The 25,031-nt window shown below is 46.8% G+C and overlaps 1 protein-coding gene across 1 annotated transcript; it reads right to left on the minus strand.

Moving 5' to 3' along the window:
* Positions 1–2,400: 2,400 nt before the first annotated feature.
* On the minus strand, positions 2,401–24,936 carry XRCC2 (X-ray repair cross complementing 2). The gene is made up of 3 exons (XM_066385433.1): positions 24,793–24,936; positions 19,116–19,197; positions 2,401–7,934 (listed from the first exon to the last, which is right to left on the minus strand). Exons 1-3 carry the CDS (start codon positions 24,829–24,831, stop codon positions 7,213–7,215), a joined length of 843 nt encoding a protein of 280 aa, XP_066241530.1. The 5' UTR covers positions 24,832–24,936; the 3' UTR covers positions 2,401–7,212.
* Between the last annotated feature and the right edge of the window lie 95 nt (positions 24,937–25,031).

The following is a 25,031-nucleotide window of genomic DNA, read 5'->3' on the forward strand; positions in this document are numbered from 1 at the left end:
GAAACAACCAATAAATGCACGAGTAAGTAGAACAACAAATCAATGTCTCTCTCCCTAAAATCAATTAATACGATATAAAAAAATTTGTATGCATATTTTTGTTGCCAACACATGTGATCGGGCCAACAAAGTCAGTAAAGAACTTTCAAACATAAAAAGCATATTAGATTTGGTTAAAGTTCTGTAGGGGAAAAGAATGGAAATAGAGATTCAGAAAACTTGTAGTAATGTAAAAACTGTGACTATTAAACACAAGCTTTAATTTTAAAATCTACTTTCAATTTGAAAATTGTGGTGAATACACATCAAGTTTACCATTGTCACTATTTCTCAGTAGTGTTCAGCACATTCACAGTGCCGCACTGCCAACGTACAGGCTCCATCCTGCAAAACTGAAACTCGGTCCCCATTCAACCTCTCCCACCCCTCCCCCAGCTCCTGGCACCCACCCTTTTACTGTCTCCTTTCCCCATAAATGGAATCACATAGTATTAATATAACCTTTACTTTTTGCTTTAAAAAAAAAAAAATGGGTGGTAGGTATCAAATTGCTATGATATATAGATTTCATTGGATATACAGTGTGTCCATAAAGTCATGGTGTACTTTTGACCAGTCACAGGAAAGCAACAAAAGACGACAGAAATGTGAAATCCGCACCAAATAAAAGGAAAGCCCTCCCAGTTTCTGTAGGATGATGTAGCAGCATGTGCGCATGCGCAGATGATGACGAAACACCGAGTATACAGGGGAGCAGCCCACAGCCATGCCAGTCGAGATGTGGACGGTACAGAGGAAAGTTCAGTGTGTTCTGTGGCTCGCTAAATTCGAATCCGTGACCAAAGTGCAACGTGAATATCAGCGCGTTTATAACGAAGCGCCACCACATAGAAATAACATTACTCAGTGGGATAAACAGTTGAAGGAAACCGGCAGTATGGTGAAGAAACCCCGTTCTGGTAGGACATCAGTCAGTGACAAGTCTGTAGAGGCTATATGGGATAGCTACCTAAGGAGCCCTAAAAAATCTGTGCATGAGCCCACATCGAACTGCACTGAATAGGTATGAAACTGGTAAAGTTTTCCTTTTATTTGGTGTGGATTTCACATTTCTATCGTCTTTTGTTGCTTTTCTGTGACCAGTCAAAAGTGCACCATGACTTTACGGACGCACAGTTTAATATATGTTTTATTTTAAAATGTTAATGCCAGCCCTGGCCGGCTGGCTCAGTGGTAGAGCATTGGCCTGGCATGTCCTGGGTTCAATTGCCAGTCAGGGCACAGGGAGAGGCGCCCATCTGCTTCTTCCTCCCTCCCCCCTCTCACTTCTCTCTCTCTCTCTCTCTCTCTCTTCCTCTCCCTCTCTCTATCTCTCCCTCTCTTGCAGCCATGGATTGATTGGAGTGAGCTGGCCCCATGTGCTTAGTTAGGATGGCTCCATGGCCTTTGCCCAGATGGGCAAAGCATCGCCCCTTAGTGGGTTTGTCAGTTGGATCCCGGTTGGGGTGCATGCAGGGGTCTGTCTCTACTCCCCTCCTCTCACCAAAGTAAAAAAAATAATAATAAAGTTAATGTCAGAAATCAAACCTTTTACCAACATGTAAATATATGAATTAAAGTTCTGAATGTTAATTCAAAAGATATGAGGTGATTCAAAATTTTCCAAATTTTGTTTTGGGAGTATAAAAGTTGGAAAGAAACCCAGTGGTCATAATTTAGTCTTTTTGTTTTATACATAAGAGATTAAATTATTTGCATAGTCACAGACCTAGTTGGCTGGAATGCCGTGGAAATAATTTAAGAGTCCTGACTCCTAAGAGCTCCTTCCAACTACAGATTCTGTTATCTGTGCGTTTTATACATTTCAATTTTAAATGCGCTATTCACAAATAATCTTATGTGTAAATATTCTTTGTATAGTCAAACATCTTTAGTAATAAAAAAATCATATACCTCTGGCATGTTAGATTTTTCTTCAATGAATTTAAGTAGACAAACCTGTATTTGGTAATCGTATTTAAGTAGGAAGAAGTATATGTCCCTATAAGTGATTAGTACACTAATATGAACTTATTAGGTAGGAGACGCCTCAGAGGTCAGGTATTCAAAAAATACGGAAAAATAAACTAAGGCACTATGAAGGAAATTGCCCCCACACAGCCTTTAGGAAACTGAACCATATTTGAAATGTAAAGACATGAATTATGTGACTACTAATAAATATTGCCTGATCTTCTAAAAGACATCTTTTAAGAAACTTCAAAATAAATTAATGGAATCTAATCATTTATAACTCAAGTGCTGTTATTTCTACAAGAACTTGCAATATATGTTCATTTGTTCACTGGAAGAAAAATCACACTTTCATTTCTGATATTTTATTTATATTAGAGAGAGCACTTCAAAATTAATTCAAATATCTATCCATTAAATGCAAAAATGTTAATGCAATATTTAAAATGACATTTAAATGAAAGCAAGGGAAGATCACATTAAGGTTCCCATGGCAACTCTCACCACACTTTTCAGCATCTGAATTGTAATATGGTCATTTACTACAGGTTCATACAAAATATATATTTCAAGTTCTATAGGTTTAATTCACGTCAATTCAAGAGTTCAGCTGCAATGCAACATAATACATCCGACTAAGAATACTCTAAATATTAACCCATATTCTTAATTTAGACATGCTTACCCAAAACAGATGCAAACTTCCTAAACTTTGAGTGATATGTTAGCGCTCACATGAATAACAGCATTTAGCTAAATGTTAAACATATTCCCTGACAGTATGTTTTGAGAAAATTCAACACTGTTTCTAAGATTTATCTGGCGTTCCATAGTATACTTCCCTTTCCCGCTGTCCAGTGCGCCCACTGTGTGACTGGACCACCGCTTGTTCAACCATCTGCTCTGTGATGAATGGATGTTTTCACAGATTCTGGCTTTTGCCGTTGTAAACAATGCTAACATGAACATATTGACACATCTCTCCCGATGCATGCAGGATAGACACCGATAAAGGGGTACCCCTGTGCTTAACTTCATAGAACCATGCCAAGCAGGTTTCCTAAGTGCCGTCCACAGAGGGCTCACCTCCCCAGCATGGACTGCACTTTGTTGCATGTCTTCTTCAGAGCCTGGTTTTGTCCCCACCTTTAAGGTTCTGCCACCCGAGACAAACTGACAAGATCTTAATTTGTATTTCCAACTGCAGTCAGAGTGAACCTCATTACATGTCTTTCTTTTGTGTGTGTGTGTGTGTGTATGTGTGTGTGTGTGTGTGTGTGCGTGAAAGAGACAGAGGGACAGATAGGGATAGACACAGGAAGGAGAGAGATGAGAAGCATCAATTCTTTGTTGCGGCACCTTAGTCTCCTTAATTGTTCATTGCTTTCTCATATGTACCTTGACCCAGGGGGTGGGCGGCTGCAGCAGAGTGAGTGACCCCTTGCTCAAGCCAGCGACCTTGGGCTTCAAGCCAGCGACCTTTGGGCTCAAGCCAGTGACCATGGGGTCACGCCTATGATCCCACGCTCAAGCTGGCGACCCTACGCTCAGGCCGGCGACCCCACACTCAAGCTGGTGAGCCCGCACTCGAGCCGGCGACCTCAGGGTTTCAAACCTAGGTCCTTCTGCATCCCAATCTGATGATCTATCCATTGCACCACCGGCTGGTCAGGCTAAGCATGATTTATTTATAGACTTTTTCTAATTTATTTATTTATTTATTCATTTTTAGAGAGGAGAGGGAGAGAGAGAGAGACAGAGAGGGAGAGAGAGGAGAGAGAGACAGAGAGAGAGAAGGGGGTTGGAGCTGGAAGCATCAACTCCCATATGTGCCTTGACCAGGCAAGCCCAGGGTTTCGAACTGGCGACCTCAGCATTTCCAGGTCAACGCTTTATCCACTGCACCACCACAGGTCAGGCATAAACTTTTTCTTAATTCCTTTTAACATGTTAGATAACAAACCTTTTCAAGATAACGAAGTCGGCCCTGGCCAGTTGGCTCAGTGGTAGAGCGTCGGCATGGCGTGCGGGAGTCCCGGGTTCGATTCCTGGTCAGGGCACACAGGAGAAGCGCCCATCTGCTTCTCCACCCCTCCCCCTCTCCTTCCTCTCTGTCTCTCTCTTCCCCTCCCGCAGCCAAGGCTCCATTGGAGCAAAGTTGGCTCGAGCACTAAGGATGGCTCCATGGCCTCTGCCTCAGGTGCCAGAATGGCCCTGGTTGCAAAAGGGCAACGCCCCAGATGTGCAGAGCATTGCCCCCTGGTGGGCATGCCGGGTGGATCCCGGTCCGGCGCATGCGGGAGTCTGTCTGACTGCCTCCCCGTTTCCAACTTCAGAAAAATACAAAAAAATAAGTAAATAAAAAATAAAGATAACGAAGTCTTTGGCCTGACACATTAATATATAATTGATAATATAAGTTAATACAAAAGTTCATTGTTTTTTTAAGCATGTTTCCCGAAGAATAAGTTATAAATCTGTGAATAACAGTTCATTAAATTAACACTTCAGCCTGACCAGTAGATAGAGCATCCGACTGGGATGCGGAGGGACCCAGGTTCGAGACCCCGAGGTTGCCAACTTGAGCGCGGGCTCATCTGGCTTGAACAACAACAACAAAAAAGCTCACCAGCTTGGACCCAAGGTCGCTGGCTCAAGAAAGGGGTTACTCAGTCTGCTGAAGGCCCGTCATCAAGGCACATATGAGAAAGCAATCAGAGAACAACTAAGATGTTGCAATGAAAAACTGATGGTTGATGCTTCTCATCTCTCTCTGTTCCTGTCTGTCCCTATCTATCCCTCTCTCTGACTCTCTCTCTGTCCCTGTAAAAATAAATAATTAATTAATTAAAAAAATTAACACTTCATTTACACAGAGGAGAAATATAAAATCCTGTCATATTTGAGGCTAGAATTCTGCTAGGAGTTGCTAAGTGTTTTATTAATATATACATCTATAAAACACACACCCGTGTGGCCAGAGTGCAGAGCTTGACAGGGGAGGTAGCTGACTTATTCTCTCTTTTCTAGAATACAGAAAAAGATTCTCAATCTCAATGATCACTCTCATGGGTGGGGGACAATAAACATTTCTCCCACCCAAATACAAATATTTACAAATTACTTATCGTAACATGTATTGCATGCAACAAAATAAACTAAAATACAAATTGAAAATGGATGAACAATAGATAATATGTTAATATCTAAAATTATATTAATGGCAAAATGACATTTACTGAGGGCAGACAGGTATGTGGATGACCCAATGCAATTTAACTCAATTACCAATTAGACTACACAGTGCGGCTGAAAAGCAAGTGTTGGGCCGAGAAGGGTAGCTGGACTGATGACTTTTATCTGCAGACAGTTTGGTTCCCCCTCACCCCGCAGCAAAAATAGTTCCCAGACAAGGACTTGTCACTCATTAGGGAGACAATCCCAGGAAGCCCCAACAGATAGTGGGGAACTGGGACAGAAGGTGGTTAACAGTGTGTGAATTACTGCTTTAAGTCACTGGGAATTAGTCCTCCTGGGGCCACTCTGAGACAGTGTCCTCTTACAGAGGCGCACATATTTATAGGCCAAACCCTGACCCTTGCTGGTGACAGCGGTCTGCCCCACCTGTAGCCCAGTGGGCTGCGGCGTCCAGAGACACCTTCAGAAGTCCTCAGGCTTTGTAAACCGCAGGGGAGGTAGAGGCCCAGGGTACATGGTGGGGCACAGACAGCATGGGCCACGGCCGCTCTGCCTGCATCAGGAGAAACACCATCTTGCCTGACCAGGCGGTGGCGCAGTGGATAGAGCGTCAAACTGGGATGCCGAGGACCCAGGTTCAAGACCCCGAGGTCACCAGCTTGAGCACAGGTTCATCTGGTTTGAGCAAAAGCTCACCAGCTTAGACCCAAGGTCGCTGGCTTGAGCAAGGGATTACTTGGTCTGCTGAAGGCCGGCAGTCAAGGCACATGTGAGAAAGTAATCAACGAATAACTAAGGTGTCGCAATGCGCAACGAAAAACTAACGATTGATGCTTCTCATCTCTCCGTTCCTGTTTGTCTGTCCCTGTCTATCCCTCTCTCTGACTCTCGCTCTGTCTCTGTAAAAAACAAAAGAAAAAAAAAACAAAAAACACCATCTTCATCTAATCTCGGTTAGGTAAGCAGAATTAGAGTCAATAGTGTTAACTAAATAGGTAACATATAAATGAACATACCCAGGATAAAGCCACAGTCATCTCTTCCTCCTTTCCCCACAGGGTCCCTCAGATATGTCTGTGACACGGGACAACCCCAACACATAAGACTGAGTGCCGGGGTCAATCTGACGATCAAATACTGATATAATTTCATCCCTTCTTGTATTAAAATGTATCAGCAGATGACCTAAAAGTTCCCTGCGCTCCTACAGTACATTACCACCATGCCCCTAAGGTGTGTCGTCCCCTAGGGCCATCGCCGGACCCGAGGGGACGGAGCCTTGTCCAGCCCTCAGCTGGCAACGGTTCGATTCATTTCAGGGACAATCCGGGTCTATTCTAAATGAGTAAGAAAATGCAAGTAACACACGGGTTCTAATATTGTTTTAGCATTTGTCTCTCACTTAACGAGGAGATGAAAATTTCACAAAAAACACCCTTCACAGAATTCCTCGAGTGGTTATCTTATTTCCCTGTGGTTAAGAAATTATACAGAAGCCCAAGCGTAATGCAACTCCATCTTGGGAGTCAGTGTAACTAACTCAGATGAAAATGTTAAAGGCAGATGGTAGACTCCCTGTTTTCATCACTTTTACAGAAATAACAACTCCACAATAACATTTTCCAAAGTCACAGCTTCCTGAATGAGTTACCTCTGAGAAATGAGAAATGCATTGAAACTCTCCTAAACAAGTTAAGTCCTTAATGGAGTTCCAGAAATGTAACACAACATTATAAAACTCCATTTTATTTAGGCTGAAATGTGCAAATTATTTATTTAGCTGTTTCCATGCAGAGTTGTTAACAGCACTTTGATTCATCTTCAATGACCTAGGAACAGAATAATCTGAGGTTCTACTGTACTAGTTTAAGAAATCCATTCTGTAGGAATACTGCTGTTAATTCCCTTAAGGGTTTAAAATGTCAGAATTGAATTGCGTTAGCCTGTGAAAGACTTTTTTTAAAACCTGCATAACATCCTACAAGACTGTCTTGGTACACGTCAACAAAATTCAACCCCACTTTCTCCAATAATAAAACAATGTTTTTTTAAACTGTTACTTTTCAGATGACGTGACACTAAAGAGAACCGGTTCCTGGTGTTAGAATCATCTTTGGAGAAGAATATCCTATGCTTTGCTAGTTGCTGCCAGGCCTTACAGAGGTAGGGTCTGTAGTCCACACTGGAGGCGTCACTGGGGTGGCTACCCGCCGAGGAGGACCCCTCCGTGGAGTTTGAGGTTTTCTGCATCATACTTTGTGTTGTTGCAAAAAGAACCAAGCGGTACTCATTTACAAACTTCTCTAAGAACTGAGAACATTTCTTCAGAGTAGACTCCTGCAAGTTAACGCTTTCTCCTCCATTGGCTCGGTCTATCCAGTAAAAGGCGGACAAGCTATCCAGAATCAAAACGCAGAGAGAGGGGTGACTGCAAAACATCGTTTCCAGTGAGTGCAGCATGAGTAGCAACTGGCTGCTACTGCTACAGTAGACCAGAAAAAACCTCCCAAGGCAACTTTTTATCATTTCTTCAGAACTCTGGGGCAGTCTATGCTCCAGAACTGTAACAAGCCGAAGCATATCAAAGTGGTAGTCTGTGTCAACAAATAAGACCTCTATTTCCAGTCCACCTTCTGACTTTGGAAGTATGCACCGTGCTGTTAAATGACAAAGCATCTCTGTCTTTCCTGTTCCTTCTGGACCATGAAATTCAAGAATATCACCTGTGTAAAATTTAAAAATCTCAGTCAAAATACAGCAGCACAATAAGGGTAGACTACAACAAAACCATCTGCAGAAGTGTTGAAAAAGACATCTCCTGGAATGTCAAAGAAAATTGAAACCCATTTCCCAAAGTGGATCTGTATAAGCAAACACAAACGAACAGGGAAATCGTTGTGGGAAAGGCAGAGCGACAAGGTAGGAGGCAGTCTTGGAGGCTCTCCTGGGGATAGGCCCACATGCACTCACACTTGACCTGGTGAAAGTTAAGAATGAGGTGCCCCAGAGCTCAGGCCTTTCAAGAACTAACTCTGAGGAGCCACTGTGCAACCTCACACATAGGTGTTGTAAAGTACCAAAAGCTACAGAATCAATATTAATATTTTAAGAGGCTTAAAGAACATTTTATTAATTTGGGTTAAGGTGTGCAGAGAAATTTTGTGAATGATCTCTGTACTGTGTGATTGGCATAAAACCAGGATGGCTCTTAGCATTGTATTGTAAATGCAAAGGGAAGGAAAACATGGATTCCCTGACATTCCACCACACCTGTGGGGAAAGGGGTGAATGGCTAACCAGGTGCAGGAAGAGAAAAGCCAAAATAAACCTTTACTTATAGTAATGAGCCATTTGCGGGCATTTGTCCCCAGGGAAACTACCTCTCCCATATGAATGCATATAGTTAATGTATGTGACTCTGGACAGAGATGGCGGATAAACATTAGAAAATATAGGAATGTCTCTTAATATGTAAAAAGACATCTTTCTATCATTGTGTTGACTTATATATATATTTTTTTTTTTCAGAGACAGAGAGAGAGTCAGAGAGAGGGATAGACAGGGACAGACAGACAGGAACAGAGAGAGATGAGAAGCATCAATCATTAGCTTTTTTTGTTTGTTTTAATCATTAGTTTTTCATTGCGCGTTGCAACACCTCAGTTGTTGATTGCTCTTTCATATGTGCCTTGGCCGCGGGCCTTCAGCAGACTGAGTAACCCCTTGCTAGAGCCAGTGACCTTGGGCTCAAGCTGGTGAGCTTCTGCTCAAACCAGATGAGCCCGCATTCAAGCTGGCGACCTCGGGGTCTCGAACCTGGGTCCTCCACATCCCAGTCTGATGCTCTATCCACTGCGCCACCACCTGGTCAGGCGACTTATAAATTTTGTTTTCTCCAAAATGACGTATGGCTTGCAAATTGAACATGGTTCTATCATGTTAAAGGGCATATGACTATAACCAATAGTGGTAAAGGGCACCTCATTGCAATTTTTGCTTCTATACTTCCCACTTACAAAACTATAAAAACTAAGTAGAACAAAGGGCCGACGTGCTCTCCCTCAGATTTCTGTCAGAGTTGCCGCCGCTTGGCCAAGCTAGACAATAGAGCTTTGGTGTGTAATCGACGGATTTTATTCGTGTCTTCAATGTTTCGAGTCCCTCCGGATTAGGCTTAACAACTCCATGAATTACTTAGGTACATAATAGTTCTGGTCATTGATCTCCCAACATTCACTCCATGGCCCAGGCCGGTTGGCTCAGTGGTAGAGCGTTGACCTGGTGTGTGGATGTCCCAGGTTCAATTCTCGGTCAGGGCACACATTGGCTTCTACACCCCTCCCCCTTCTCTCTCTCTCTCTCTCTCTTTTTCTCTCCTTGTCTTGCAGCCATGGCTCAAATGGTTGGAGTGCATCAGCCCCGGCCACTGAGGATGGCTTTGTGGAGCTACTGCCTCAGGTGTTAAAAATAGCTCAGTTCGGGGGGGAGGGGGGAATGGGAGAGGGAAAGGGGGTGGGGAGGGGCACAAAGAAAACAAGATAGAAGGTGACAGAGGACAATCTGACTTTGGGTGGTGGGTATGCAACATAATTGAACGACAAGATAACCTGAACTTGTTATCTTTGAATATATGTATCCTGATTTATTGATGTCACCCCATTAAAAAAATAAAATTATTATTAAAAAAAAAAAAATAGCTCAGTTGCAAGCTCAGCCCCACACAAGGTTACTGGGTAGATCCCAGGCAGGGCACATGCGGGAGTCTTTCTATCTCCCCTCCTCTCAAGTTGAAAAAGAAGGAAAATATACATATAAGAAATCCCAGTTGAGGAAGGCAATGTACCCAATGTAAAAACTATTTTCCTTAGTCTCCCTTGCAAAGAGGGGTCTTCAGATACCTCAGCTGTGGCCAATGAGACACATGTAGGTGTCTGTTGGGATTTTTGTGTTTTGCTTTCTGGTGCAGGTGCCGCTCAGGCTCTGCCGCCCTTCTCTGGAGGTGAGGCGGCCACCCTGAAACAGCAAGGAGGAAGGGTGGGCCCTACAGAGGGCAGCGCAGGAAGACAGGGGGCACCCAGGACTTTGATCTCAGTATGGAACCCGGGACCAGTGATGCACAGCCTGCCCTGCCTCAACACCACTTCTGATACGAGGAAGATAAACCTGTATCTGGTTAAGCCACCAGGTGGGATTTCTGCGACATGCAGAGGAAACAATCAATACCTAATCAAGGTTTCTCAGTGTCATTGTTAGGGGCAGAGCAATTCTTGACTGTGCAGTTTCGCACGCACAGGGTGCAAGAACTCACAGCTCTGTCAACAGCATTCCCCCCTGGAGACAGCTTCCAAACCGCCTTCTTCGCGGTAGGAATCCCTCTTGAAACTGCTCATTCAGAATGGCATCTGCATTGTGAACTATTCTCCTAGCATTATCATCCAAGTCAATTACTCTGGACTTGGGGAGATTCCCAACCTCTTTCTGTGTAGGTTCCAGCAACTCTCTCACTGAGGACACAGCATAAATGAAATATAATACAACACCCGGGAACTGTCCTGTCTCTGGAGCTTTCCAAAACCCACTCTGGACAGTGGCCTTCCAGTTCTTACTAAAACGAAACTTGCTAAAAACCGACCGACATTTCATTGATTGCTGAACCACATAAATGAAAACTCTGTTACAAATACAGATTCTAAAGTGTCAAACAAATTACGTCATCTTCGAGTCCAGTTACTTTATTTCCTATTACTACTAATAAACCACTATAATGATGCAACAGTCACAGATAATGGGTGAGAAATCTAGCAAGCTGTCACACTATTTGAGGCAGTGTAACACTTAAGACAATTTCTTCTACAATCTTGCGCATACTTCACAAGTCCAAATTTTCATGACAAAGATTCCCGCCCCACCTCCACGACCAAAATTCAAACCACAATAAAAGAGTGAAGCTATTTTCACATTAGCAGTTGTTCATAGATGCCCCAATTAAAAGCTAACACAGTGAACTATACTCAACACAGATGTTCAGTTTACTCTCTCCTACTATATAACTGGGGAGCCAAGCTGCCCCCAGATAAGTCTTTTACTGTCTTATAATAGAGAGAAAACCGCACACAGAAGATGAGTTAACGCCTGACCAGGCGGTGGCGCAGTGGATAGAGCGTCGGACTGGGATGCGGAGGACTCAGGTTCGAGACCCTGAGGTCGCCAGCTTGAATGTGGGCTCATCTGGTTTGAGCAAAAATTCATCCGCTTGGACCCAAGGTCGCTGGCTCAAGCAAGGTGTTGCTCGGTCTGCTGAAGGCCCATGGTCAAGGCACATGTGAGAAAGCAATCAATGAACAACTAAGGCAGGGGTCTCAAACTCGCGGCCCGCCCACCAATTTTGTGCGGCCGCAGACTGGCCCGCAGACTAATCCACGAAGTTTGATTAGTCTGCGGGCTGCACAAAATTGGTGAGCGGGCCGCATGCGGCCCGCGAGTTTGAGACCCCTGAACTAAGGTGTCCCAATGCGCAACGAAAAACTAATGATTGATGCTTCTCATCTCTCCATTCCTGTCTGTCTGTCCCTGTCTATCCCTCACTCTGACTCTCTCTCTGTCTCTGTAAAAAAACAAAAACAAAAAAAGAAAACAAACCCCCCCCCAAAAAAAAACCCACTAATGATTGATGCTTCTCATCTCTCTCCATTCCTGTCTGTCTGTCCCTATCTATCCCTCTCTCTGACTCAAAAAAAAAAAAAAAAGAAGATGAGTTAACATGAAAGCAAGGTGGATGTAGCTGAGGAGAGCTGAGGACACAGTTTAGTGGGAGATTTAGCGGGACAGCTCTGAGAGTGGTCCATAGGACACAACGGGCCAGAGACACCACTGAAACAGCAAGCACACAACACCCACACCTCCCTTTCCTCTGCCCAGAAGAGTAGGCAGAAGTGGCCTAGGGGCAGCAATGACATGTCTACACTGTTTCACAAATGAAGAGGGACTTCTTCATGGTGTCGCACTGGATCCTACTGATACCGAGGCAGGAAACGCAAACCTCATCATCTTCCAGGACTGCATATATAATTTTGACTATTCACTTAATTATAATTCTTTTTATTAATATACTTAAATTTTTTCCACCGATTTGAAGGGGGGGGAGAGAAGCATCAACTCTGTTCCACTTAGTTGTGCACTTATTGACTACTTCTGCTATGTGTGCTGACTGGGGATCAAACCCACAATCTTGGCACTCCAAGACAACGCTCTATCCCAGGGGTCAGGAACATTTTTGGCTGAGCGAGCCATGAATGCCACATATTTTAAAATATAATTCCGTGAGAGCCATTGAACGACCCTTGTACGTTATGCATTATCCAATAAAAATTTGGTGTTATCCCGGTGGACAGCTGTGATTGGCTCCAGCCACCTGCAACCATGAACATGAGCGGTAGGAAATGAATGGATTGTAATACATGAGAATGTTTTATATTTTTAACATTATTTTTTTAATTATTTTTATTTATTCATTTTAGAGAAGAGAGAAAGAGAGAGAGAGAAGGGGGGAGGAGCAGGAAGCATCAACTCCCATATGTGCCTTGACTGGGCAAGCCCAGGGTTTTGAACCGGCAACCTCAGCACTCCAGGTCGACACTCCATCCACTGCGCCACTACAGGTCAGGCTTAACATTTTTTTATTAAAGATTTGTTTGCGAGCCAGATGCAGCCATCAAAAGAGCCACATCTGGCTCGCAAGCCATAGGTTCCCGACCCCTGCTCTATCCACTGGGCAGGCCAGTCAGAGCCCTGATTATATTTCTTGTTGGCTACTTAAGGTTGGAATGTCCCATCCCCAACACAAAAAACAGCATCTTTTTCATCACGTGACTTTCTTTGTAAGAACTTGAGAAACATCTAAAGAATGAAAACCTAAGTCCTGATTGGGGGAGGACTTGTAAGATCAGGGGCCACTGCCACCATCGTGGCCATTCACATGCAGGTTCTCACTGAATTCAGGCAGACGGTAAAGAAACAGCAGAGTGAAAGGATGGTGGCCCATTCTGTTTATTGGTGTCTCACCAAGACCAGCAAGCCACAAGAAAAGCCAAGGGAAAAGCAGAAAACCTGCTTTCCCATGGAGGGCAAGGGATCAGGGAGAAGAGAAAAAAGAAATCCTCCTGCACCTCTCCGTGATGGAGCAGAATCTCCCTTCCAGTAAACATTAGCAAGACAATGGCCCCTCCCAGCAGGAAGGCGACCTGCAACCTCACAGACCACTATTGCTAGCGTTGCCCAGCCCCCAATGCAAACTATAAGCAAGCAAACATATACATCGTATTAACAAACTTATTTGACCAACAGGATGACAGGCCCAAAAATCAATTTTGGAACGTGGCATTTTGAAAGGAAGCAGGTCTGCTGATAGGTCACAGTGTGCCAGGGCCTGTCCAGCCCTCCTGCTGCCCCAGCCCAGGAGCTGGCACTCAGCTTCTATCTGGTCTGCAGGCCCCCTCCTCTGGTTCCAGAGAAGAAGGCAGCCACTGAGACATTCTCATAGACAGACTGGAAGTTCCCATACAAACAGAGTACATTAGCAAAGTGGGGCTCCCCCCCCACCAAGTGAGAAGTGGGGGCAGTAGACAGTCTCCCACATGCACCCAACCCAGATCCACCGGCATGCCCATCAGGGGGTGATGCTCCGCCCATCTGGGCTGTTGCTCTGCTGCATCCAGAGCCATTCTAGCACCTGAGGTGGAGACTATGGAGCCATCCTCAGTGCCCAGGTCAACTTTGCTCCAATGGAGCCCTGGCTGTGGGAAGAGAAGAGAGAGACAGAGAGGAAGGAGAGGGGGAAGGGTGAAAAAGCAGATGGGCGTTTCTCCTGTGTGCCCTGGCCAGGAATCAAACCCAGGACTTCCACACACCGGGGCGACGCTCTACCACTGAGCCAACCAGCCAGGACCAAAGTAGGGTTTTTTAAGTAACATTATTCATGTAAATACCCTAACATGAATTTACCTTCCAAATGGTATGTTGAGATGCAGCTCTAGGAGTCAAAATAAAAATTTCCTACAGACACTAGGAGTTAAGAGTCAAGACAGTAATGAGACTCTGGATACAGAGATCTGGGAGACAGTCACATAGAAATACAGAAGAGAAACTTTTTGATGGTGACAGTGAACTTAAAATTAAGAATGGGAGGCCAAAGACTCAATTTTTGGGATATCGCTACCTTTAGGGAAGTCAGATAAAACAGGAATTTAATAGAAAAATCAAGAGGAAGACAATATAGACCACAAAAGGATTTAAGAAAATAGAGTACTAAATAATACTAAATGCTGCAGAAAAGTCCTAAAAGGAGACAACGGAAGAGGAGAGGCAGGAAAGAGGTCACTGTGTCTGTCACAAGCAAGTGGTCTGAAAGCGGTGGGCTGGACAGAGAGGCCTCACAGGGAGCGGGCTGCTGTCAGAGGAACAGTGAGGGGAGCTCAGACTGCAGGACAGGCAGGCGGGAGTTCGAGAGGACTTTCAGAAAGGATACAATGCTTGGCACAAGAATTCAATCGCAGTCTCCTGAGGATGAACAGTCAGAGAGGGATGAGCTGAAGTAAGAGAAATGTAACATGTTCTGACGGAAATGGGAGGATACTGGTCAGCGGGTAACTGTAAGATAGATCTGGGTATCTGTGGAATTCCCAGAATGGGGGGGGAAAAAGGAAAACTTTGCCAAGTATTTGCCTGAAGAGAGGGGCGGTACTCAGACCATCTTTCAGCATCACTCGAAAGAGTAAGTCTTTGAGAGAGCTGTCTACATCCACACATTAACTAAGAAGATTCCTGATGCAGCCTGACCAGGCGGGGTGGTGCAGTGGATACAGCATCCAACTTGGATGCAGAGAATCAGGTTCAAAACCCTGAGCTCACCAGCTTGAAGGCGGGGTCACTGGCTTGAGCGTGGGAATGACCCCATGGTCGCTAGCTTAAGCCCAAAGGTCACTGGCTTGAAGCCTAAGGTCGCTGGCTTGAGCAAGGGATCACTCATTCTGCTGTAGCCCCCGGTCAAGGCACATATGAGAAAGCAATCAATGAACAACTAAGGTGCCACAATAAAGAATTGATGCTTCTCATCTCTCTCCCTTGCTGTCTGTTTGTCCCTATCTGTCCCTCTCTCTCTCTGTCTCAAAAAAAAAAAAAAAAAAAATCATATTCACACATTATGTTCTATAAAGGGGACATAAACCTCTTACATGTATCTGAAGTCACTTGTTCATGTTTCTGTGAGACATTACCAGAAAGACACACCCTTGCCCAGTGATAGTACTGAATACAACAACTTAGACAGTAAAGAAATAAAAAACCCGTACAGTTTGGCATTTGACAAGTTACACTAAATCCAGGAATCTGGATGATTTGGCCTTAATAGTCACTCTTGCAAACGGAATGCTGCCAGGGGAGGGTCTGAGTAACAGATTATCAGAGGGAGTTTATGAATCTAAATCTCCTTCAAAATAAGGAAAAGAAAAAATGCCTAAAAAAAAAATACATCCTCTTGGTACTAACCTACAAATTGTATAACAAATATGTTGAAGTGGCAGATTACAATCATTGCAGTTCTGGAGAAGTAATAAATTGCAGTATGGTGCAGAATCACTACTATCCCAAAAAGCATTAGGCAATGGCTAAACTATAGCAAAAACATACACGATAACAACAACAAAAGAACCCAGACAAATTATACTTCATCAAAATCAGCCCTGGCCGGTTGGCTCAGTGGTAGAGCGTCGGCCTGGCGTGCAAAAGTCCCGGGTTCGATTCCCGGCCAGGGCACACAGGAGAAGCACCCATCTGCTTCTCCACCCCTCCCCCTCTCCTTCCTCTCTGTCTCTCTCTTCCCCTCCTGCAGCCAAGGCTCCATTGGAGCAAAGATGGCCCAGGTGCTGGGGATGGCTCCTTGGCCTCTGCCCCAGGCGCTAGAGTGGCTCTGGTCGCAACAGAGCGATGCCCCGGAGGGGCAGAGCATTGCCCCCTGGTGGGCAGAGCATCGCCCCCTGGTGGGCAGAGTGTCGTCCCCTGGTGGGCGTGCCGGGTGGATCCCAGTCGGGCGCATGCGGGAGCCTGTCTGACTGTCTCTCCCCATTTCCAGCTTCGGGGGAAAAAAAAAAAATCAATGACTTTGTGCCATCAAAAAGGTAGTGGACACCATCAAGATAGTGAATAGACAACTCACAAAATGGTTTAAAATTTTAATTAATTAATTAATAAAATTGCAAGTCATGTGTTTGGTAAGAAACTTGTACCTAGGATACATAAAGGACTCTTACAACTTAATCATAAGAAGACAACCCAGCCCTGGCTGGTTAGCTCAGCTGGTAGAGCATCAGCCCGGCGTGCGGAAGTCCTGGGTTTGATTCCTGGTCAGGGCACACAGGAGAAGCGTCTATCTGCTTCTTCACCCTTCCCCCTCTCCTTCCTCTCTGTCTCTCTCTCTTCTCCCACAGCCAAGGCTCCACTGGAGCCAAGGTGGCCTCAGTGCTGAGGACGGCTAATTGGCCTCTGTTTCAGGCACTAGAATGGCTCTGGTTACAACGAAGCAACAGCCCAGATGGGCAGAGCATTGCCCTCTGGGGGGCTTGAAGGGTGGGTCCCAGTCGGGAGCACACGGGAGTCTGTCTGCCACCTCCCACTTCTAAGTTCGGAAAAATACAAAAAAAAAAGACAACCCAATTTTTAAAATGGGCAAGAGATATGACATGTCTCCAAATGACACACACAATTTGCTACTAAACACACGCAAAGATGCTTACCATCAGTAGCCATCAGGGAACTGTAATCAAAACCACAAGGAGACATCACTTCATACTCCCTAGGAAGGCCAGAATCAAAAAGCCAGACACAATAACATTTGTTTGCCGGATGTGGAGAAATGGGAATCATTTATACATTTCACTGCTACTGGTAGCAAGTAACACGCCCAGCTGCTTTGGAAAGAGGTCGGGCAGGTCCACACTAGGCTACCCAGCAGGTACCAGCTCCTCTTGTAGGCATTACCCTATGACTGAAACACATGCATCCACAGAAAGACCTATACAAACATAAACACAGTGTTCTTCGTAACAGCCACGAAGTAGAAACGACCCAAATGCTCATCCACTGATAAAGGATAGACAAAATGTGGCACAACCATAAAATAGAATATTATTCAACAGTAAAAAGGAAGGAACTACTGATACAAGATAGAGATTATACAAAGTAAAAGAAGCCAGTTACAGAAGACCACAGAGTATATATGGCCCCAATGATATGAAGTATACAGAAAAGGCTGAGGGAAGAAATGGGTAGTGACTACTAATAGGCACGAGCTCCCTTTGGGGTGATGAAATATTCTAAAATCTATTGTGATGGTTACATAACAAATTGAATACTAAAAAAAAAAAAAAAAAAATCACTGAGGCCCTGGCTGGTTGGCTCAGCGGTAGAGCATCAGCCGGTATGTAGAAGTCCTGGGTTCAATTTCTAGCCAGGGCACACAGGAGAAGCACCCATCTGCTTCTCCACCCTTCCCCCTCTCCTTCTTCTCTGTCTCTCTCTCTTCTCCCACAGCCAAGGCTCCATTGGAGCAAAGTTGGCCCGGGCACTGAGGATGGCTCTGTGGCCTCCGCCTCAGGCACTAGAATGGCTCAGGCCGCAATGGAGCAACGGCCCAGATAGGCAGAGCATCGCCCCCTAGTGGGCATGCCGGGTGGATCCTGGTCGGGAGCATGTGGGAGTCTATCTGCCTCCCTGCTTCTCTCTTTGGGAAAAAAAAAAATTTTTTTTTTAAATCACTGAATTGTACACCTAAATGGGTACACTGCATCTCTATAAAACTGTTACATTAAAAAAGTAACAACCTGGCCCTGGCTGGTTGGCTCAGTGGTAGAGCATCGGCCTGGCGTGCGGAAGTCCCGGGTTCGATTCCCGGCCAGGGCACACAGGAGAGGCGCCCATCTGCTTCTCCACCCCTCCCCCTCTCCTTCCTCTCTGTCTCTCTTCCCCTCCCGCAGCCGAGGCTCCATTGGAGCAAAAGATGGCCCGGGCGCTGGGGATGGCTCCTTGGCCTCTGCTCCAGGCGCTAGAGTGGCTCTGGTCGCGACAGAGCGACGCCCCCTGGTGGGCGTGCCGGGTGGATCCCGGTCGGGCGCATGCGGGAGTCTGTCTGACTGCCTCCCCATTTCCGGCTTCAGAAAAATACAAAAAAAAAAAAAAAAAAAAAAAGTAACAACCTAAGCCCACGACCTTCTTCATAGAGTTCCCTGAGATAGCAATGCCAATGGTACAAGTAGCTAAGTATTTTCCCAAATGTAGAAATATTAGCAGAACAGCAGGATGCCTACGTCTTCCTTGTAATTCTCAAACTTCTAAAGAATACAAAAATAAAATAAAATTCCCACAAATATTGTGTGTTGGGACACAGGAAGTCAGTTTATTTTGAAGAGTCACCGCAGATACCCAAACTTTATCGCGTCTGACATAGATGAGGAAAGCTTAAAAGTGTTCTGTCATCGTGCTTCTCAGCTTTGCTTTTTATTTGGTTTTGCCTTTTTTTTTCTTTTCCACTGATTCAAGAGAGAGAAAGGGGAAGGAGGAGGAAAGAAAGGAGATAAGGGAGAGAGAAAAAGAAATAAGAGAGAAGCATCAACTTGTTCCACTTAGTTGTGCACTCATTGGTTGCTTCTCCTATGTTCCCTGACCTGGGATCGAACCTGCAACCTCACGACAACACTATCCACTGAGCAACCCAGCCTGGACCTGTTTCTCAGTTTTCATTTTACAGTTTAACCTACAAGAGCCTCTCGCTAGGAGTATCTGAATGTATATTTCAAGACTTGTTTTACAAAAAGTCATCTGTGACCCTGCACTTCTCTTGGAGAGTGTGTTTTTACCGTGTACAGGTGAGTCTTCGTCAGCAAACAGACAGGGTTCCATTTCTTTCAGGGACCTCCTCCCTTCGAGCCGAGCAAGAAGCTTCAAAAGCAAAAAAAAAAAAGAGAGAAGAAAAAGTCATTACCTAAAAACATAAAATCCTAAAAAAAAATCCACATTTATAGAATTTTCCAAAAGGCTATAGAAGGTATAAGTCCCTGCCCTCAAAGGAGCCGACAGTGTAGTCTAGGATACAGTACTGAACAGCTAACTGCAAAGTACTGAACTTCCTCATACATTATGACCGTCGTCGCCTATTTATTACATTTATGAAGGTATCAGCTTTCATACTGTCAGCTCCTTATCTTGTGGGGGGGACTGAACAAAGGAGAAAGAGGGAAGTCCCACCTGAATTAGGCAAGTGAGGCCGAGGTCATAAACTACAGTGTGTAGGTAAACTGTATATAAGCAGATCTGAATTGCTAGAGACTGTAGCACAGAACCAGCAGGAGATACAAAATCCTAAAAGAGCAGAAGTCAGGTGGCAGAAAGGTTTTCGATGCCATGTTTAGGACCCTGCCCTTGGGCTTGTACACAAAGTAGGGGTCTGAAGCCACACAATGAGAAGCAGTCTGTACCGTGCAGAGCAGACCATCACTCCGGACTCCAGACTTGCTAGGTCACTCTCCTGGGGCTGGGGTTTCTCATCAGTACACTGGGGACAACAAGCAGCCCTGCCCTCACAAGGTTGCTGTTGGGCAAATGAGTTTGTAAAATTTGTATTTTTTGAGTTTGCTCACTTTGAGTGTTAAAAAATGGTGCTGGGGCCCTGGCCGGTTGGCTCAGCAGTCGAGTGTCGGCCTGGCGTGCGGGGGACCCGGGTTCGATTCCAGGCCAGGGCACATAGGAGAAGCGCCCATTTGCTTCTCCAACCCCCCCCCCTCCTTCCTCTCTGTCTCTCTCTTCCCCTCCTGCAGCCAAGGCTCCATTGGAGCAAAGATGGCCCGGGTGCTGGGGATGGCTCCTTGGCCTCTGCCCCAGGCGCTAGAGTGGCTCTGGTCTCCGCAGAGCGATGCCCCGGAGGGGCAGAGCATTGCCCCCTGGTGGGCAGAGCTTCGCCCCTGGTGGGCGTACCGGGTGGATCCCGGTCGGGCGCATGCGGGAGTCTGTCTGACTGTCTCTCCCTGTTTCCAGCTTCAGAAAAATACAAAGGCCCTGGCTGGTTGGCTCAGCGGTAGAGCGTCGGCCTAGCGTGCGGAGGACCCGGGTTCGATTCCCGGCCAGGGCACACAGGAGAAGCGCCCATTTGCTTCTCCACCCCTCCGCCGCGCCTTCCTCTCTGTCTCTCTCTTCCCCTCCCGCAGCCAAGGCTCCATTGGAGCAAAGATGGCCCGGGCACTGGGGATGGCTCTGTGGCCGCTGCCTCAGGTGCTAGAGTGGCTCTGGTGGCAACATGGCGACGCCCAGGATGGGCAGAGCATCGCCCCCTGGTGGGCAGAGCGTCGCCCCATGGTGGGCATGCCGGGTGGATCCCGGTCGGGTGCATGCGGGAGTCTGTCTGACTGTCTCTCCCTGTTTCCAGCTTCAGAAAAAATGAAAAAAAAAAAAAAAGAAAAATACAAAAAAATAAAATAAAAAAAAATGGTGCTGGGGTCTGACCTGTGGTGGCGCAGTGGGATAAAGCATCGAGCTGGAAATGCTGAGGTCGCCAGTTCAAAACCCTGGGCTTGCCTGGTCAAGGCACATATGAGAGTTGATGCTTCCAGCTCCTCCCCCCTTCTCTCTCTCTCTCTGTCTCTCCTCTCTCTCTCTCTCTGTCTCTCCTCTCTCTCTCTCTGTCTCTCCCTCTCCTCTCTAAAAAAAAAAAAAAAAAAAATGGTGCTGGGCAGCACCACATATGTGATCTGTGAAATTGGCAAATTACCTTCCTGCCTGGGAAGAGCCATTGTCTTGCTAATGTTTGCTGGAGGAGAGGTTTTTGCTCCAGAAAGTTTAGGAAAAAAAGAGAGGGAGGCCATGTTTTGCAGAGAGAGAGAGAGGTGAGCAGATGGGGAACCAGAGGTGAGGGGCTTTTGTGAGCTCCACTGAGAATGGTGGGGCCTTTGATTCTAGGAGGAACCGGAGAAGATTCTTCTGGTTGTGGAACGGGAGAATGTGTCAGTGGCTTTGGGAGCCCTGAGTGAAGGGAAGTGTTTTTTTCCCTGTGTGTTGCTCATCAGCTGGTGCAAGATTTGAATAAAGGAATGGACTACCATTCTTTGGCTACACTGTTTCTTTACCGTCTGCCTGAATCTAACGAGAACCTGCATGTGAATGGCCACGATGGCCGTGACGACTGACTGTACAGTTGCTGAGGAGTCAATTTGCACAAAGTGCTTAGCACTTCGGAAGTCGGAGCTATCGTCACCTGATTTTCTAACAGAGTGCCTTGGTGGCTTGTAGGGGACAGACCTGAGAGTAAAACCAGATGGGGGAAGGAGGGAAGAAGGCGGGGGACTGAAGTCAGGACCAAAGCCAGCAGAACTTGGGGACTGCCGTAAATGTCAAGGTGAACATGACCAAAGCTGCTGCTCAAAGTTCTGAATCCGCAGAGTTGACAACCCTTCTATACAGCAAAAGAGTGAGCTTATCACAAGCAGGAACAAAAACAGTCACACTGTTCTTGTTTTTTTAACTGAAGCAAAAGTTCTGAGAGGATTTCCTGAAGTGACGAAAAGGTTCAAAGCGCTAACTTACCAAGTATGTATTGCATTTCTATTCTGTATAAAGCACTAAGCAGGTAGAACAGAGACAACCAAGGTAAGGATGACAACCTGCCCATAACGAACCTGCTGTCTAGGTTTCCTGGGAGACGAGATTTTCTTTTTTTTTCTTTTTTTATTTTCTTTTGTATTTTTCTGAAGCTGGAAACGGGGAGAGACAGACAGACTCCCGCATGTGCCCAACCGGGTTCCACCCGGCACGCCCACCAGGGGGCGATGCTCTGCCCCTCCGGGGCGTAGCTCTGTTGCGACCAGAGCCACTCTAGCGCCTGGGGCAGAGGCCAAGGAGCCATCCCCAGCGCCTGGGCCATCTTTGCTCCAATGGAGCTGGGGCTGCGGGAGGGGAAGAGAGAGACAGAGAGGAAGGAGAGGGGGAGGGGTGGAGAAGCAGATGGGCGCTTCTCCCGTGTGCCCTGGCAAGGAATCGAACCCGGGACTTCTGCACGCCAGGCCGACGCTCTACCACCGAGCCAACCGGCCAGGGCCAAGATTTTCTTTAACAAAGGGAAAGACTGCAAATCACCAAGAAAGACAGGGTGCTTTGCAGATATGTGGGAAAGAAAGGTCAGGCACTTTTTAAGGTACTGACTCCAGTGAATTAAAAATTTAAAGTAGCTTATTTCAGTTCCTTGGGATAGTTTCTGACTTTGACACAATGCCTCTTTAAAGTAGACTTAACTAACGGGTACAGAAAGAAAACACTGTCCAGACAAAAGAAGCACTTAAGGGGAGAGAAGCCTTCCTTAGTTGGCTCTGTTAACACAAAGGAAAAAGAATAAAATAGTACCCATTGCCCGGCTGCCTGTTTAACCCACTGAACTCCAAAGTAACATGAGAGGCAATCTGTGGATCTCCAGACAGGCATGGCGGGCTAACGGACAGGAGGCTAAGTTTTTTCTTCAGTGAGTGGGCTGTGCTGGGCTCCCGTTTTCTGGACTAACTAGGCTTGTTCTGAGGACAAGTCATCTGAGTTTTCTTTTGGGTTTTTTTAGTGAGCAAGAGAAACAGAGAGCAAGACAGAGACAGAGACAGGAAGGAAGAGAGATGAGAAGCATGAACTCGTAGTTGCATCACTTTAGTTTTTCATTGATTGGTTCTCATACATGCGGGGGGGGGGGGGGGGGGGGGGCTACAGCCAAGCCAGTGACCCGTTGCTCAAGCCAGCGACCTTGGGCTTCAAGCCAACAATCCCTGGGCTCAAGCCAGTAACAATGGGATCACATCCCATGCTCAAACCAGTGGGCCTATGCTCAAAAGAAGCAAGCTGGCAACTTTGGGGTTTCGAACCTGCGACATCAGTGTCCCAGGTCCACGGTCTAGCCACTGTGCCACCACCAGTCAGGCAAGTCATCTGGGTTTCACAGTGATCTTTTAAACCAGTAAGGTTATAACTGCAGAGTTTCCTGTATCAAGCAGTGGCTCCGCACTTAAAGGAGCAGGGGTTGGCAAATGATGGCCAGTAGGCCTGACCTCTGTTGGCGCAGTGGGTAAAAGCATCGACCCGGAACACTGAGGTCGCTGGTTTGAAACCCAGGGCTTGCCTGGTCAAGGCACATATGGGAGTTGATGCTTCCTGCTCCTCCCCCTTCTTTCTCTCTCTCTCTCTGTGTATTTTCTCTCTAAAAAAATAAAATAAAATAAATAAAACCTAAAAAAAAAAAAGCTTGCATATAAAAAATATATATATATGATGGCCAGTAGGTCAAATCCAAAATAATAACAGTTTTGACAGAGATGGCAGGGCTGGCAAAGCCTAAATGTTATTCTTTGCAGGGACTGGTCTTAGAGTACTGCTCCTGAGACAGTTTAGGGGCAGCACTGGACTCCACAGGGGCCGAAAAAACTTCATCTTGGAGGCCTGCCCATGGTTCCTTGCTTTTGGGCAAGTTTCGCAGTTGAAACAAACCAAACCACATCTTAAAAGGAAAGAAAGTAGGGCAATGGCATCCTTTCTAGAAACATCGTGTCCTGCAAGAGTTGTTCTGTCCACTGAGTGGTAACTAGAACACCTGCGTCAGTACTATGTTACAGGCCCTTTGAGGGGTCCATTGACCATGGAAAACATCCTGTGACCACCCGGGGATCAAGACGGCCCTGACCTCATCCTCGTTCCCCAGCCACACAGCGGCCCGAGGCCCCCCGTGAGCCGCCCACAAGAAGCCCTACACCCGCTTCCCTCTTCTGGTCCACGCCCTCGTGCACGTGCACAAGCTCCTTGCAAGAAATTCGGCCTGCATCATCTTGTCCTGTCTTCCGAGCTCATTCCCACGACACCCACACGGGCGAACCGGGCGTTGGGGATCAGTCCGGGCACGCAATTCCTCCCCCCCCCCCCCCCCCCCCCGTATAAAAGACCCTGCCTAACCCACCCGTGCCTGTTTCTCCATGCTCATCTCCCAACTCGTTCTCAGACGCTGGCTGCGTCCCACCTGCACACACAGGCCCTGGGCTTGCTGCTCTCTGCTCCCCACGCCACCTGTTCCTTGCCGGCCCGCGTCACAGACTCCCTCCAACCCCAGCTCTGGCCCTTCCGGCTCACGGTCCCGGTTGGTCTCCCGCGATGCCCGTCCGTCCGCCTCTGGACAGCCCGTCTTAGCCACACGCAGGCCAGCCTTAGTCACACGCCAGCATGACTAAATCAGCCTCCTCTCCTACTTCTCCAAGGACACAAGCTGTTTCTGATTCCCGCTCCTCCACCAGAAGATGCACAGGTGAGGTGGGTGCACGGGTGGGTTGTGTTGTACGGGTGGGGTGGGGAGCACACGTGGGAGAGTGCAAAAGTGAGGTGGGGACACAGGTTAGGGGGTGCACAGGTGGTGGGACTCCATGCCCGGGCCGCGCCCCCGGCCTCCCCCGCCTTCCGGCCTCGCTCGCCGGCCAGCCGGGCCACGGCCCCGTGCTCTTTCACTCTCGCTCCCACCCCAACGACTCTCACCTCCGTTCCAGACTCGGCCCTGTGGAAGTCACTACACATCGCCCCGAAGGCTCAGCACACCCGGCGCTCAACTTTCCCGCCACCAGCGCCATCTACCTCGGGCTATGCCCGCTGCGTCCGTGAGCCAGCCAGTCAGGCGCGATGACCCGCTGACCCGGACGCGAACAGACGCGCTGCGCCCGCCCTCAACCGGGGGGTGGGGTGGGGGGGGCAGGCGCAGGAGGCGGGGCACGAACAAG

Source organism: Saccopteryx leptura, chromosome 5 (assembly GCF_036850995.1).
Source record: "Saccopteryx leptura isolate mSacLep1 chromosome 5, mSacLep1_pri_phased_curated, whole genome shotgun sequence".
Classification (NCBI taxonomy): Eukaryota; Metazoa; Chordata; class Mammalia; order Chiroptera; family Emballonuridae; genus Saccopteryx; species Saccopteryx leptura.

What these genes read in the sequence shown, in the direction of transcription:
- XRCC2 (XM_066385433.1), bottom strand. Translation starts at nt 24,831, where the DNA reads ATGTGTAGTGACTTCCACAGGGCCGAGTCTGGAACGGAG. An exon ending in GGGCCGAGTCTGGAACGGAG is followed by an intron (nt 19,198 to 24,792) that starts GTGAGAGTCGTT and finishes TTGCTTTTGAAG; the next exon opens with CTTCTTGCTCGGCTCGAAGG. An exon ending in CGAAGACTCACCTGTACACG is followed by an intron (nt 7,935 to 19,115) that starts GTAAAAACACAC and finishes AATTTTACACAG; the next exon opens with GTGATATTCTTGAATTTCAT.